The sequence below is a fragment of the Balearica regulorum genome, chromosome 6 (assembly GCF_011004875.1).
Source record: "Balearica regulorum gibbericeps isolate bBalReg1 chromosome 6, bBalReg1.pri, whole genome shotgun sequence".
NCBI classification, from domain to species: Eukaryota; Metazoa; Chordata; class Aves; order Gruiformes; family Gruidae; genus Balearica; species Balearica regulorum.
Window position 1 is genome coordinate 40,852,417 of NC_046189.1, and position 17,181 is coordinate 40,869,597.

General features: G+C 39.5%; 1 protein-coding gene across 2 annotated transcripts; it reads right to left on the reverse strand.

The window, feature by feature from the left end:
- Positions 1-487: 487 nt before the first annotated feature.
- On the reverse strand, positions 488-15,193 carry MMADHC (metabolism of cobalamin associated D). Of its 2 annotated transcripts, none has more exons than XM_075757294.1 (8): positions 15,106-15,193; positions 14,712-14,762; positions 12,010-12,154; positions 11,540-11,757; positions 8,983-9,088; positions 7,575-7,705; positions 4,445-4,531; positions 488-3,102 (listed from the first exon to the last, which is right to left on the reverse strand). In XM_075757294.1, the coding sequence occupies exons 2-8, from the start codon at positions 14,718-14,720 to the stop codon at positions 2,908-2,910; spliced, it is 891 nt and encodes a 296-aa protein (XP_075613409.1). In that variant the 5' UTR covers positions 14,721-14,762; positions 15,106-15,193; the 3' UTR covers positions 488-2,907. The 2 variants fall into 2 exon arrangements, with proteins under 2 accessions (XP_075613409.1, XP_075613408.1); XM_075757293.1 differs by having other exon boundaries at positions 15,099-15,155.
- Positions 15,194-17,181: the final 1,988 nt, after the last annotated feature.

A 17,181-nucleotide genomic window follows, 5' to 3' on the forward strand; every position in this document is an offset into this window, starting at 1 on the left:
TCGCCTTTCCACAGAATTCCTAGTAAAGACATTTAGCTCAGTTCCTCCTACCTCAGGGCACCTAAATGACAGACATTTCACCTATGACATTTCTGCAGCCTTTTGACTACTACTACAGATAACATTTAGACTTGCATCATTTCAAGCATAATCTCCATGTATGCTAATGTGCTTGTAAATGTAACTGCACAAAGATAGCACTGCTCTTGTGATGCTCAACACTACCCCTCTAAATAAGTTTTTACGGAATTTATTGCAAAAAATAAATTCTAGTATATTTGGTAGTGAAGTAGCAACATTTAGCAATTAATAGCCTCTCTGAATTAAGAGAAATAGTACTTCCCAGAGAAGAGTAATCTTAGCTGAGGAGGTAGAGGTGACCTTACATACACCAGTTCTTCTCACCTTTCTTTCTTTACCCCAGAAAGGAATATAATTTTGTAACATTGAAAGTTATTTTGTTTTTTATTATCAGAAGCACAGTTAATCACACTGTATTCAAGAACTTTTATTTCATAGTCACAAGTTAATATACAGTACAGCTCTTCTGATAAGGGAAATAGAACTGGAACAGTTCTAGCTTCTTTTGAGAATCAGTATGTATGCGAAAATATCATTTAGAAAAATATCAGGAAATCATACCTGCCCTCAAATTCTGGCATGAAACATCAGTATTAGTGAAGTCAAGGCAAAACTCCCACTACTTTCAGTGAGATTTTTGCCTCGGGTTGAAGCCATTTGAAAAGCCATTGTGAAAAGCCCTTTACAGGACAAATCTTTGAAAGACACAAAACTCAAAAACTAGCATCCCAAGCTTAACTTGAATAGCTGCCTGACAGCTCCCACCCTTTCTCAAACAGAAAGGTAAGTACAGCAAAGTCACCTGAAGAAAAGATAGCATCAAGATAGTTAAAATATATCTGAACCATTTCACAGAATTTATTTTTCTAATATTTGTCCAAAGTTCTCCACAGCAGTGTACTCTACTGTCCAGTGAGATACTAACTCTTTTAAAAAATGAGCTAATTTGTGTTCTGCAAAATGATTGTATTTTGCAAACAGACAAGACACATAGCAGCTTCTCAAGCTTTTTTAATCCTCTTGATGAAAATGAGGAAAAAAAAAATCAATAAAAGACTTCAAAGTAATACAGCTTTCTTGGACAGTAGAGAGGAGGTCAAGAACGTGGGTTCTGGAAATGCAGCACAAATTCCTCAACAAAGAGATAAATAAATCCTGCCTCAACAGCCGTACACGTCAACCTTGGAATGTGCGCAGGCTAGAGCCAACAGCGATGACAATGACAGTAGGTGAGGAAGATAACCTCTGAATTGCGGGCTTAGTGAGTGAATTTAGGGTGGACAGCACCCACTTCTCCGGTGGAAAGCGTTCCTCACTTCCACCTCTGTGATCCAGCAAAGTTACAGCCTTGCAGCAATCATTAACAAGGACAGATACAGGCACTTGGTAAAGGATCTGGTTCTAAACCCATTAAAGCAAAAAAACCCCAAAAAAACCAAACCAAACCAACCAAACAAAAAAGACTTTGGTGATAAGTGGCTTAGACCCTGAGTAGGGAATAGAAGTCATATACAAACCTAGAACAAGTTTTAAATCCGTAATAGTTAACATTGGAAAAAGACACAATGATTAAAATCCCTAGGTACCTGAAAGGAAGCTAAACCTCTCAGATCATCATCTTGTGCAGCCATTAGATTAGCCAGACAAAAGTTGCACTAAATTTTGACCGAGTCAAGACTGAAGGATTCCCATTGTTGCATGATGAGACTAAAATCTAGTTCCTTACTTAGTCTCTGTAGTGAGGCAGCTGACAGAGCTGTGGAATTTCAGGTGCCTTCAGTTTTCTTCACTATTCTCCCTCCAGTAACTTCAACTAAACTGTTTTCATGACACCTGAAGAGACTAGTTTACTGAAACCTTCCTGTTGAAGTATTTTTTATAATTGATCATAATTGCAATAATTGATTGTAATTGCTCTTTGCACAGGCATTTCAAAATTCCACAGAGACGAGCCTAAATTGCATCCAAGTACAGAAAAACAATGATGATATCCAAGCACTGCCCTATTATCTTCCCCCCAATGTATTTAATGACCTAAGAAAGTTACAAAAGCAACTTTAAATTACATTTACATATATAAACCAATTAAATATATTTAGCTAACACTGATAAAATAAAATCCCAAGCAACATGAAGACAAAAAACTTTAAGAGATGACTGATTCTAGAGTAGTTTTAAGACTAAAAAGTCTTACATTGCTGAGTCTGGATGCAGCAGGAGAGTGAACACTTCGCTACTGAAGTATTACTTGTAGCTGTGACCACTGAAAGCTTGTCTCATTTTTCTCATTTCAGAACAGCAAATGAGTGATTAGTCCAGCATTAACTTCTGCGGTTTTTATTAAGTTCTACATTCTGCGAGAAAAACTGGATTACTTACTCACTTTATAAGTATTTACTTTTACACTTTTTTTGCCACTTCTTTCAGTAAGTGGCAAAATTCCTAGAAACTTCAGTGGCATCAGGATTTTTTACTATTAAGAGCACAGATTTGTTAGACACTGAAAGACAAAATGGTTAAGAAGTGTGGTTTGTAAGAGAATATTAAAAAGGATATGCAGATAGCTATGTACATGTATGTTTAAATTCATTCAAGATGAAAGAAACTCACAGCTTAAAATTCATGTGGCACATAAAGGTATCTGAATGTTATGAATTAATACTCGAAGTCACATGTGGTGAACATATTCACAAAAACTAAAATAAATAACAGCTACTTTATTATCTAAGAATACTTTAAAGTGTGGCATTTCCTGACAATGCTTAGGGAGAATCATCAAGTAAAAGAATGCAAGGGTCATAAGAACTTGTTAAACCCTGATGACTGCTAGTTTCCACTTAGTTTTCTCATGATGGGGCTGTCAGGTTCAGCATTAGTGAAAATACTTCCTACAACCACATGAGTACCCCAGATGTTGTGACGAATAACTTTGCAGCAGCCAAGATCATCAACGGAAAATCCCAAGTGGCGGTAGCGTTCATCTGTTTCAAACAAAGTGTTGTTTGTGTAAGGTCCAAAAAACTAGGTGGAAAAAGAAAAAAGAGAATTTTTCATGTGAACATTTCCAAGAACATTTCAAATGTCAGAAGTACCTCTTCTTAAAACAAAACCTAAACCCAGAAGTACCAGTTACATCTGTTGGAGAAAGTTTTGTTTATGAAATCTACAGAGGAAACCAAGCAGACCACCTCTGGTTATACCGGTACCCCATATTTAAAGATCTCCCTTTGTCACTGACAGAGCACTGAAGGCCTTACAGTGTGTTTGAATGTCTAATCAATCGCACATACAAAAAACCTCAAGTGCTTTGGAAAGGTTCTCCTACTTCTACAGGCATTAAGGATAAAGGATAGAACCCTTCTGTGAAATAGCAAAAATAAGACATGCACCTTTTCAATGAGCCCCTATAAAGAAAGATGCTTTGAGGAGCAAAAATGCGTGTGAATTGGAAACAGGTATTTCAGTTGCTGTATCTCAGGAGGAAGCTCCTGACCAAAAGCGTACTCCTAATGAACAGGTTATTGGTAAGGATGTTACTACTGAATTGAAGCCCAAGACAGAACCCTACCTTCAACCTGTAACTATGCCTTAAATGTCTGGGAAGCTTTTAACAACTATCCACACCTTCAACTGCCTGTTCACCTTATAAACACCCCCTGTTAAACCTATTTGCCTCTGTTGACACGATAAATCACTGCCTTTCACCATGTTTTTAAGTAAAAACCCAATAAACTGAGCTTTGTCATGATTATGTTCAACTGTGATATGGTTTTAACAGTTCTCAGACATAAATACATAGCTTCTATCAGAGCATGAGCATATTTCTCAATTCTCTCTCTTAAGTTTTAAGTCTCTCTATGTTTCACAGATGTCTTGGTACAAAACTGTCAGCTCCTCCAGAGAACTGGTGTCATCTGATAATGAATGCCAACGTTGTTTAATAGGAACAAGCTATTCATATTTTCTGTGTAACAAAGGTATCATTGACTAGTGCAAAGAGACTTTTTAAACCCCTCCATCTACACGAATAGGTGTCAGGACTACAAAGTTACTTTGGAGGGCATAACCAGCCTATTCAGCAGTGACCAGGAACTTTTGACATAAAACTTCCACAGTTCCCCAAAATTCAACTCCATTGCTGAACAATACTCTCCCACCGGCCAACAGCAATGACAGCTGACACAGTATGGAAACTGGCTCAGGGTTACTATCCTATCTTATTTTACAAAATGAGTTATCCTATTGTAACAGCTTTGGAGCAATATGAAAATGTTGAATTTAACCCATATAGAAGAATACAAATACCACTGCTAGTTAGGACACAGCAGCATCCATTGCATATTCCATGCAGCACAGAACTTACGGCCAGTCCTGAGGATGGATCAATGAAGTCAGCCCAATAGCCTTCAGAACAGATTGCATAGCAGATTTCCTTGGCACCATTAACGAACTTAAAGAAAATAAAAGGAAAGAAGGACAACAAATGAGATTTTTGTTCTTGTGTGTGTGTGTGTGTGTATATATATATAAGTAAGACATATAAAATATTTTGAAAATGAACAAGCACAGATTTCTTTTGGCCTCTACTAATAAATGAGAAATTCAGCATACTTTCAGTAACAATGTTAATCATATTAACAGGATTAGAATTAATGGCATACATTAGACTACTCCAATCGTATGAGATTTAAAAGTGTTCCTTGTGCCAGTCAGTAATGGATTAACAGCTTGTACAAGGAATAATGTAATTGCTTTGATTATTCATCAACTGCAAGCATACTTGTTATCCTCTTTAAGAAGTCAACCATTACTTCAGGTATTTGTGTTATTTCCACGAGTTTACAGATCTCACCTAAACTCCACAAATTTGACACTAAATGTACCGTTAAATATATTTTTATAAATATACAAAAAACATAGTTTTGCTGTAAGGTCTTATCTCAGCCAACAGGACAGTATTATGGAGTTCCCTCTGCACTACAAATATTTAACTGCAAATGATTTTAAAGAGCGTTTAAGTTTTGCATCATGATAGCAAACAGTTCCATAAGCACTTGACTTTTACACCAATCTACACCAATTGTCTTGTTGTAATGAACTCCTGGTCAGGATGTATGATTATTTCAAATTCTCCCACTATTTGACAATCAAAGTTTTAGTCATGTTTCAATTACACTGGACAACATCAGCTGATGTTCCTGAAAATAGTATTTTCAAGTAAGCAACATGCCAAGAAGCTCCCTGCTCTGTAACGTGTCATCAAAAGCCTCCCTTTTCTGAAAAGATTGCCACAAAAAAAAAAAAGTAGATTCTTTAAGCTAACTTTAATTTGAGAACTTAAGGTTCTTTTTGTTGGGTTTTTTTTTAATCTTTTGTGTTGAGTTACAGTTACCTGTTTTTCAGAAGAAAATTCCACCAGGTAGATTTAAAGCTGTGCTCCTGTATTCTGACATCACAACACAGGGCACAAAATAATTATATGACCTACAGATTACATAGCACATTTTTTTCCACACATAAATCAGCAAGAACAGGAGATTTCAGCTATGAGCTTTTAATCACCTACACCAGCAGTTATGAGGTTACAACCCATGTTATGAGGGCCAGCAGGGGCCCACAGAAAACTTCTGACAAAGCCAGCAAAGGTGAGTGAAGGAAAAAACCCCACAAAACTCAAGACATGTGATTGTTCTAAAACCATCCACACTCTCCGAGGAAAAACACGTCCAAGTGCAAAAATCTAAACAGCTGAATACACTGATGTATAGTTAAGCACAAACAGAATTCACATAGCTTCCTCAAAACGTGAAAGAAATTCCCTAGTCTCATAAATATTTCTAACTTCAGAGTAAATATAATACTTTATTTAAATTCCATTATAAAAATGGGACTGTTCTCTGTAATTAGTGCCATAGCAGCTCAAGGTTTCAAATTTATAGAAATATTATTATAGTCACCCAGCTTCAGTCCTTTAATGGTCGAAACAAGGGAAGTTTATCCTTTACAGTGATCTGTTCTATATTTTGAGGTTTGATGGTTCTGATGATTAAGTATATTTCAACCATAAATTAAGTCACAAATATAAGCAAGCCATCTGAAGACAGCATTTTAGGCACCACATTTCTGATACAGTACCTCTTTTGATCCAGTGTTGTAATAACCCCTCAGCAATCACTTAGGGTGTGGTTAATCAACACTTGAGATTCACTACTGTAAACATTTAGGTTTGACTGTACATAACTCTCATTACTGTAGCACAAGCCTCTCACATTAAATTAGTATTTTTAAGGTTACTTCTAACCATCTATGAAGCAAACAAACAGACCATTTTCTTGTGAATTTGCTGTTAGTAACCTTTAGGCCAGGAGGTTACATCCAACATCCTAACACCCCTACAATGACTATATTAGACTTGACAGGGAGGTGCACAAGGAAGCAAGATGCCAATTAACATATAATTAGACCAGATTACAATGCCAAAGACCAACAGACCATAAATAATTCAAAGAGAAGAACACACTAAACTGAAGGGAATTTTAATTTGTGTGTAATCTTTATGCTGATCCTTCAGACTGCTTCTTCCTTTTTTGTGGTAACCCTTATACTGCTTTACACAGGTCACATCTGCAATTTACAGGATTGAAAACGACATTACCAGACTATTTTCAAACATAAATACAACCATTACAATACAGATGAAAATACCATAAGATAATTTTTACTAGTTTTAGAAAAATTATGACAAATAATATATAGAAACATTGTACTTTGAGGTGCTAAGAAAATAATGCCAGCAGTGGTGAACACTGACACCTGCTGGAGTACACACACAAAAAATCCGAAGAATATGAAATAAAGCAATTTTCAGTGAGACCTCTAGTGGCAACAGAACAAGAAGGCAAAGTTCATGAGGATGGTTAAGATGTAATAAATACAACTGATACCCAGGCTAGAAGCATTAACTGTATCCATTATCAGAATGGGGGAAAACCCCCCCCAAAAAACAAAACCAAAAACCAAAACAGAGCAACCACTTTTTACAACTAAGGAAGCACTCATCAACAGACGCCGTACTGGAATATCAATTACGTCACAGAAAAACAAAGAGAGCAGTGAAATTCTACAAAATGCATTGTACTAAAGCTGAAATCAGGTGAGAAAATAGTTGCTGCCCTTTAACTGCAACAGGACAACAATCAAGTATCTTTATTAATTCTCTGTAACATTTTACAACCTTTTAGAATACTTTTGACTCACTTCACTATAAAGAATTTAACAGTTCTATGAGACATTTCATGTAGTCAAAAAGCTACAAAGCTGGAAAAAAATGTTATCTCCCATGTTATCAGTAAGAGAACATAGGATTAGCTCAAAAACGGTCTAAAAAGTAATACGGTATATTAGTAGCAGAGCTTGAAATGGACCAAAATGCAGACATAGTTCACAGAAGATTTGTCTACAAATAAAAGCCATTGCTACTGTCAGCTACTTACATTTTCTAACAGCATTTCTCTCTCATCCTCCACTTCTTGACTCCATACAGTCATATCATTTTTAGTCTTCTGGGTGACAGTCAATACCGTTAAACGGTTGGCATTCACTTCTGGAAACATTGACTCAAAGTCTAAAAAGTGAAACTGGCATGTTAGGGCATGCTCTTACATTTTACTTATGATCTTTCAGTTTTAGACAAATTATTGACCCTACTTTAGAGCCTTCCCTTCATTTAAATCCAAGATACATGTTTTTTTTCATGTCAGATCCAGCAAACAGCTGAAGTGCTGATGTTGCTTTTGTGGAAACTAATGCACCTTGGTAAGGTCCTGTTAAAAGCAACTTAGGCAACAGAGATTGCTATTTCAAGACCTCCTATTTAATTGCAAGATGATAAAAGCCCCGCTACTCTGCGCATTTCAGAATGTGCAAACAAGTGCCTTTCTATGCCTGTAACACTAAGTATAGTAATACTTTGAACTGACCACCACTACGGTTGTCCACACACATAAGGTGTGAAGACCCTTATTTTCTGGCTCAGCCATATTACGTGATGCACACTGATTTTTACATTAAATCTTTCACTAGAAATGCCTCAGATCTACCCCCTAAGTCATGACAGCAAACTCTGTATCAGTAGCATACTATAGGCACAGTTGTGAGAGTTCGTCCCCTGGGGCAGAAAAGGCCCAAACCCATCAGGATTCTGTCTCTACATCACCTACTGGACTACAAACAGGAACACACGTGAAGCGCTGAAGTCATGATGAGGCTTCACGGAGCCTTGTTTTCAGCGTGGGAGGAAAAAACCACCTTCCAGAATTAAAAGCCCAAAGGTTCATTCTTTCTTACTGTCTGAGAAGTATGCCCTCTTCAGCACCTAGACCAAGATTTCAGCCAGATTTCAGTATCTTCTCTCTTTCAGTAGATCACTTTTAAAATTAGGAAGTTTTATTCCAATTTAATTTCAATTATTTCCTCCTTCATCAAATTAAAGATACAAACCCAAAGCTTTTAAGTAGTTTCGTAATTTCAATTTGCTATTTTACTAAGAAGCAGTGCCAAAAGACTTGTTTTTGTCACAAACTAGTTTTTGGATAGTGAATTTGCTCCAGAATCTACCTAACACTAAAGAAGCAGGTGAAAGTTACTCCCTGCTCCAGCTGATCTTGAATTTAAATGCACTGAATTTTATATGAGATACAAAGTAGTGTCAACAGCCAAGTTTCAATTTTCATTTTATAGCATGTGTTTTTCTTTTGCAAAGTATTAACTCTGGATTACCCTTTTCTGTTCCACATTCTGTGGCATCAGTTACATCAGAGCATTTACTACTTACACACTTTTACATTTTAAAAAGTTATAATTTCTTAGCTATCAAAAAAAGTGGAAAAAAAAAAGTGTTACCCTTTCGTAACAGTTCAGGACAAGCTTGCACTGCACATTCTACCTTTGCATTTTCAAAGTAAGCTTCAGCGTTATTTATTTGCTGTTTCTGTGGAACATCAGCACCCTGAGAAAAAATGAAAGTTATGTATTAATGAACGGGAAAGTTACAACAGGGGTAACTTTGTACACCAGATGATGTTTTTGTGACTAAATGTCCTCTGATACGCTCAAGCGGTTTCACAGAAAGATCCTTTGCAGTGACACTTAAAATTCATTTTTGCAAATATTAAAAGCAGAACAGATATAGGTATAACCTACAGAGAAATTTTAAGCTTTATGTATTATTGTAACTGTGTATCTCAAAGCCTCAACCAATACAGGAATTTTTGAAAAATATCCTACTGAAACAATGGCTACAAGTATTTAATACAACAGGAACTGATAGATTTCAGACATACGCACATTAAAACCAAGTTTTATTCTGGCTCAGGTAAAGTTACGCAACAGTTCTAGAGCTCTGAACTATCAGTATTTTTAGCTTTAGCTGTTGTAGCTTGAAAAGCAGAACAGTTTTGCAATAATAGCACTTTCATTCTTTACAGTTTTATAGTTCTAGTTCAAAAAAACCCCAACACCCCACACCCACTTCTTGTGGGTACCTTAGATATTTAAGCTTAAAATGCCCTTAAGAAGGTAGTAACAACAGTTGCCTCCTTTGGGATACCAAATAATATGCAATAGGCACAGAATGCCTTAATACAGTTTTTTCTAGCTCTAACTATGCTGTAATTTACAAGGAATTTTAGTAAGTTTCTCTAAGCCTGAAATTACACCTCAGTAGTACATTAAGTGCTACCTAACACCTGTTGTATGTGAAAGTTCTCCCTTGAGAAAACCATTACACTGAAAACACAGTGCGCCTGGCATTTCTGTTCTAGAGATTAACTTTCAAGAATAGAGAAAAAAAAAAGGCAAACAAATAAAAAGCAATAGGCAAACAACAGACATTAACTCCAGTTTCAATACATACGTTTCCACCTATATCCACATTATGATTGCCAAGTCATTGGACAGACCAGCTGGTACTGTAAGCCTGCACGAACCACACAGTTATGCTAGTAAACTTCTTTTCTTCCTAACCAAAGAATGCTTCTCTTACCAGAACAGTAGGTCATGGTGATTTCTTGCTTACTACTCCCATTCTAGCTGGCTAACCACCACTTACATAGTACACATGCTTAGCAGGCATGCCATCATCAAGAGACTATGGCCATTTTCCAAAGATCAGTATCACTTTCTGATATTGATCGGCTGGTAGGCCCATTTACTCTGCTCAGGTGAAACTAATACATCAATCCCAGGTACACAGAGGTCAGAGAAGTCTGACATTTCTCTGATTGGTTCAAGGATTGATGTCTGAGCTTCAGCAGCTCTGAGCTTTTCTCCTGCTTGCTGCAGCAACCTATGGGAAGTTCCTGTATTCAGCTGATCATTCCAATTTGGGTCCTCTCCTAGGATGAGTAGTTCAGCATTTTTGTTAGCTAAATGCCGTTCATGGATTCCTAAACACCACTGGTACGAAGCGAGATAACTCTTCTTGACTTTCTGAATACCAGTTGCAAAACCTGCCTCTGCTCTTTCCAGTTTCTCCCTTCCATTCCAGACAGCAACAGCTGCACCAGGTACTTTATTATACAAGTAACCTTGCTAGAAAGCAGACATGCATTCAGTGCACCTAGTTTGCATTAAATGAACCAGACTAGAGTTTGCTGTTGGGCTTTCAATGGCAAGTATGATTCACACAAGCTGAAAACAGAATGTAGGGAGTTCACCAGAAGCTTTATGTTTTCTGAACACTTTGGAATACAACGCTACATTTACAAAAAACACTATACAGCGCTTCTACAATGGAGATTTGCTAGTTGACTTTCAAAGTCTGAGCATGTCACAAACTCAGAGAGCCTGGAAAGTTGAGTCAGCAGCTAGTAGCAATAAACATCTGGTGAAACACTGTGATCATGCTAGCAATTATCAAGCTGCTTGCTGTTAATAATGCATCTGACTCGCTGCAAGATCTGCTGTCATCAAAATGCGATCTCATTGTACGTCAATCTGCTTCTCCTGTGTAAATCCAATGGTTGTCAGAACTAAGGAGGTAGATCTAAACACTGTCCAAACTATGTAAGTTCAGATCCACTACATGAAATCCTGAAGAAACTATCAATTTCATTTGATAAAAGCTGGTGAGACTTGGTAAACAGCAAGTTTTGAAACTGAAGTTTGCTTTTCCCATATCCATATAATTAAGTCACTACTAAATTGCTATTTCACCAAGCACCGCTCAGTCAAAAAAAAAAAACAAAAACCAAACAAACCACACCCCGAAATATTTCTTTCTCCTAAAAGAAAAAACGTCAGCTCAATTCTATGTAATCTCTCACTCACCCCAGTTGAAGTTCATCTTTCAAAACCATCTAGAAAAATCAACACTGGCTTTTCTCAGGAGGAAGAGAGATTAGTTATGTTTCTCTTAGACAAGAAATATCAGTCTCACATAGGAGAAGCCTGTTCTTACCTGAAACTCATTTATGTATTGTGCCATTACAAATTCATGCCTTTCACTCGCTGAAGGCTCTGCTAATATATCAGGCAGACTTTTTGAAATTTGGCTTTTCTTCTGAGAAGCAGTGCCATTTAGGTGACAGTCAAAACCAATATTACCAGGCAACTGGAATCTCTGGTCCTGAGGACCAAATGGACCCATTACTTCATCTGGCCATACAGTTCTTGGACCTGCAAAAGTCAAGGCCTTGCTTTAGTCATCACATTTAAAAAGAAAGAAAAAAAAAAAAAAAGGAAAAAAACCCCTCTCCCATACAAATATCTGTATTTGATCACAATCATATATAACCAAAGTAACCACAACGCACAAGTAGAAGTAAGGGCCCTGACATAAAAAGCACACTTCAGAATTCCCAAATTTATATGGGGTGCAAAATTCTGACAGCACATGAATTCAAAGAAAATGAATTTGCTTTTTCTTACATAAATCAGGAGGTGTAGCTGCAACATGAGGCTCATCTGAGCCAGAGGAACCTGCTGTAGAAAAAGCCTTGGGATTTACAACTCTTTTGACTAAGGAATAAAACCCTGGTAGGTAGGTGACCAATCTTGCTCTGTTACAGAGCACCTGAGAAGACAAAAACAAAATAAGTATTACATTCTGCTAGCAAAAATACTAGTTTAAGTACAGCTTTGTGGATCACAAGAGAAATCCTCACTCATTAATTACAATTTTAATTATGATCAACTGTATTTCTGTAAAATCAAGTTTTAAAAGTATTTTACTATTACTTTTATCTTTTACTAGTAATAGTATTCTAAGTAAAGGAAAAGCCTTGAATACACTTATAGAAAGGCCTTCTCATCTGAGGGAAAAACACCCTGAAAAGTTTAAATAGCACCACTGAAACCCAAAAACCTAAACTAAGTTATGGATGAGGATTGTTCCCATGATTATTTCCACGCACGTCACTGTTTCCATGATTGCCACAATTCAATCACTGGACAGATTATCCGAAATACCTAGAAATATTGTTAATTAAGTAAACACTGATATCCAAGACGTCTGCCTTGAAGGGTGGCACAAATGTTAGCCAGCCTACATTCCTACTTCTTGAAAGACTGGAGGGAGACACGAGACAGTATCACTCCAGATTTATCTTGTAGCTTTCCTGTAGAAGCAGCGTACACGTGTGCTTACACACACTTCTTCACCAGCAAAGGACACAAACCAACAACTCTGAACTAGACAGGGAGACGTGCGTATCAAAACAGGCAGGTATGGTAATTTCAGCTTCTTTCTTTTGCCCTCGAAATCCATAAACTTTTAACATGTTTATAAACAATTTCGTGCAGCCAATGTTATTTAGATTTGTAAACTCAGTACATTCACATGTTTACAAACAAGCGATACTGCAAACAGATCAGTATGGTGAACAAAACGCCAATAAGCCATAAAACTTTTATGAATTCTGTGGTCTTGTAATGCACCAGAAAGTCTGCTTCACACCACGGAGTTGTACTCTCAACAAAACTTTCAATTGCTGAAGATGATTCTATCAGAAACTGATTCAGCCACACAGTAAACAGAAAATGATGCAATCCTATCTCCCTCAGCGTGCAAATGGTCTCAGCAACAGGGCTCCAAAGAGCAAGTAGCTCCTTACCATGAAGATTAACTCTGAGGCCAAATGATATTATCTTAAATAGTAATATGAGCAAGTGTTACTGGGGGGTTTTGTTGGGTTTTGTATTTTTTTTAAACAAGAAATATCCAGGTGATGTGATTAAACTGAAAGATCTGATCTATTTTTTTACACTTTAAAAGTAGATTGACAAGTTTCATGATGCACTTACACAGGCATAACTGAAAAACAACCAATCATACACTCAAAACAGAGAATTAGAAGTATAATTTTTAAAAAAGATTACTTAACTCTTAACACAAACCCACTAATACTCTTGCCTACAGCTGCAAGAGAGCATGCATTACTGGGAAATATAAATCCCACCTGCCACAGCGTGTGTGCGTTCATAAAACTTTATTTTCCCGGTGAGGGAAAAAAATTTTTTTGAGAAACTGATATTAAGGGATTTTCCTCAAGTGCTGCACACTTGATGCTATAGAAGTTTATGCATATGTTTACCACTAAATATGTATGCAACAAGGTTACTTCAAAAAAAAGTGAGATAATGGTACTACTTGTATATTTAAGATAGAAACTCTATTCAAAGTATCAGGACCTAAGACAGTAAGCATCAGTTTCTTACATACCCCCTTTGCACAAACACACAACATCTAATAAGTTCTAGCAACACCACGAAGACTGAAATGCCTCAAGGCACATTTGATTTTCTGATTTAAATCGAGTATTTATGGTTAAGGCCTTAAGCTGTCTAGTTCTAAAACACAACTACATTTAAAAAGTTCCCGTAACAAAAGTCTGCTGGTTCCAATTGAATGTGTTTTTTCCTCTATTATGTAAAACCCCTATTAATTTTTGCATAATGATATTATAGATAAAACAGATGCAAACAATTACAGCTGACACATAACTACAATAAAAGAGTATTTTTTCTTATAATCAGGATCACTTAATGTGGAGATGTTAGCATTAATTACAGATATGTTGACTGAGCTCATTTACACAAATATTTACATACCTAGCATTACACAAGTGAAAAAATACTGCTGAAATCAATAAATTATTCATGTCTCCATGGCAAGACTAAATCAATAAAGTATGTTGTGTTCTCCAGTCTGAAAGTACCCTGGTGAACCCGAGTATTTCATCTTAACTCGTAACATTAAAAAACCCAAAACTAAACCAGATCCTACTTAATCCTCAATTTGATTATTCCCATGATACCCCCAGAAATCGGCTACCAAAACTTAGACAGATGATGATACTACACCTTTTAATAAAAGTGTACCTTGGCATAACTGAGATTCTTATCAATGGCTCTCCCATAAGCACGATGATTTAAAGACAGCTTTAAAGGGGAACTAAAACGCAAGCGTCCCGCCTAGCACTGAGAAGCGCTCTCTTTCGACGGCGCCGTTTTGCCTTCTCACCGGGGCGAGGCGCAGGGCCGGGCTTACCGCCACCCCCGTACCGCAAGCCGGCGGAGAAGGCAGCCGCTGCGGCGCTAAGGCCCGGGAGGCCGGGATCCGCGTTACTCACATTGGCCATTGCAGACGCTGGGCTCCCTCTCGCCGACAGGCCCGGCTGCCCCTGGAACAGAACCGAAAGCACTGGCCTCGGAAGCACCGCCCGGGCAGGCTGCGGACCGGAAACCTCCCGGTCTCCGGGCGGCCTCGCCCCCTGCCCGCCCCTCACCCGCCCGGCGGGGCCTGTCACCCCTCACGGCCGCCCCCCGTTTCCCCGACAACGGTCCCACAAGGCACCGCGGCGCGAACCGCTCATTACGGGCCCGGCCGCCCGCGGCCGAAGCTGCCAGCGCCAGGCGACGGGAGGGGAGAAGGAGAGAGAGGGGAGAGGGCAGCGGGGCACAGCGCGGCCCCCACAGAGGGAGCACCGGGGCCAGCGGAACCACCACCCCGCCCGCACCTCTCACCTCTTCCTGCAAAATGGCGGCGGCCCCCGGCGCACCCGCGCGACGGGCGTCTGCCCCACCCCGCCGGTGCCCAAGCCGAGCGAGCCGATTCACCGACACCTCGATTGGCGCGTCGAGGGAGCAGACAGACAGACAAGCGGGGCAAGTCGTTCGGCGGTCGATTGCTTAGGGCCGGGGCCGTGGGAAGGCCCGGAGCGGAGCGGCGGCTCGTCCCTACGGGAGCGGCCGGGGCCGTGTGGGCGGGGAGGGGGCGGCTCCTCAGGGGCCTTTCTCGTTCTCTTGGTGCGACGACGGGCGCCCGCGGCCGCTTCTGCGGGGCTCCTCAGGGTCGCGGTGTCAGGACCGGCCCCGGCTGGCCTGCCAGCGGCGGTGCAGTACCCGCTGGGTGCACCAGGAGTCAGTCACGTAACGCGAACCGGGCTGCCGTCACCCACACACCTCACACCACCCCCCCCCCCAACTTTCTGGGGCCGGGGAGTACAATGAAGTCGAACATGAATAAAAGAAGGATGTTGTTACTGACGGAAATACAGGGGGAGCTGCTCGGCCACTGCAAGGCCCGGGGGTTTCCTGGAAGGTCGGTGAGGCCGAGGAGCACAAATGCCACTTCTGCTACCAGAACTGTCCTCAAATAACTGTTGTACAAAATAAGAATAAAACCCTTCTTCAATGAACCAAAGTTTTTTTTGGGTTTTTTTTGTTTTTTTTTCCTTTTCCCCCACTTCGTTGTGGAAAGGCTTTGCTTTTCCACCTTTTCTCCTTGGGCCTACTTACTGTGATCTGAGGTGAGGTTTGCTTACGAAGCCAGCTTTTATTTAAAATAAACTTTTCCATTATGAGCTAGATTGAGGTAATTCCGTGGGAAGGGCTCTTAAATTTCTGTTCTTGCTGCTACGTAAAGTCAATTAACTGCAGAAGCTATTAATGCAAACGCATAGGTACGCATCCAGAGCTTTCTCCTTCGTGTGGCGAGGCGGCGGCGTGGCGGTGGGCGCTGACTGGAAGCCCTGCGCAGAGGGACTCTCCACGGCAAAGAGAAGACGTCATGGTTTTTCTCCGCACTACTCCTCGTCTGCGGTTGAAGGTGCACCGAGCTGTGTTTGTGGGCAAGTTCTTGTTGCTCCAAGAAAAACGGGTAATACCACGATAGCTTTTGTTTGATGGTGAACCCTACTGATCACGGGGGTTCTGCTGAATAGGTAGATCGCTGCCTACAGAATATATGTTGGATATGTACGCAGTGAGGCTCAGCTAGAGTATGATTCCAAAGCCACGTCCTTGCCCAAGTGTAGCTCTCCTGCACGTGCTCCCTCCTCGTTCGCAGAATTGTACTGGTTTTCCAGTATGTAACCTGGGTTAGAATTGCTGTCCTCTTTCTTTTTAATGTCACCTGGAACATGACATGTTTGTCTGACTGTGGGCTGAGGTGTGTTTGTAGGAAGGATCATCTTACCTCTTTCTTTTTCATCTTTGTATTTGCTTTTTTTCCTCATCCACTTCAAACACTTCAGCCATCATGCCATATCTACCAAACCCATGACTTCTCATATGTTACGTCTTTTCAGCTTTCCTAACAAAGCTATCAATTTTCTAATTCTGAGTCCGGAATAGTCTTCCACGGGCATCGTGCTGAACAGCCCCATCATCTTTGTCTTCAGGTTCACTCTTTTTTGTTTGCCTAGCACAAGCGATTTCCCTCTATATCCTGCCTTCTCATAAATCTTGGCAGTGATGGAAAGGGGAAGGGAGAAAGCTTTGTAGCTAGCTTAAAACTCAGTATTGCTTTCAGGTAGCTTTTTTGTCATTTTTTCAATATTGTGATTTAATTTAGATCATGAGTTCTTTGAGGCAAAAACCTCCCTACTTGCATATGTGGAAAGCGCTGTGCATACTAATGCAACTATTTAAATGCTGAATTAAAAATACCAGGGGAGAGGTGCCCAAACCTAAATCTTCTTTAAAGCTGATATAAAAGAGCTGTATTGCTGTTTGCTTCTGCAGTAGAGGGGAAACGCACATGAGCCACATTGGAATATTAGGATTAAGACGACTCTTTCTTATTTTTTGCCATTTCTT

Excerpts from the sequence above, each read along its gene's own strand:
- MMADHC (XM_075757294.1), bottom strand. Across the intron at positions 7,706-8,982 it reads TCCTGAACTGTTACGAAAGG|ACTTTGAGTCAATGTTTCCA; the intron begins GTAACACTTTTT and ends TTCACTTTTTAG. Across the intron at positions 3,103-4,444 it reads ATCCATCCTCAGGACTGGCC|TTTTTTGGACCTTACACAAA; the intron begins GTAAGTTCTGTG and ends TTTTCCACCTAG.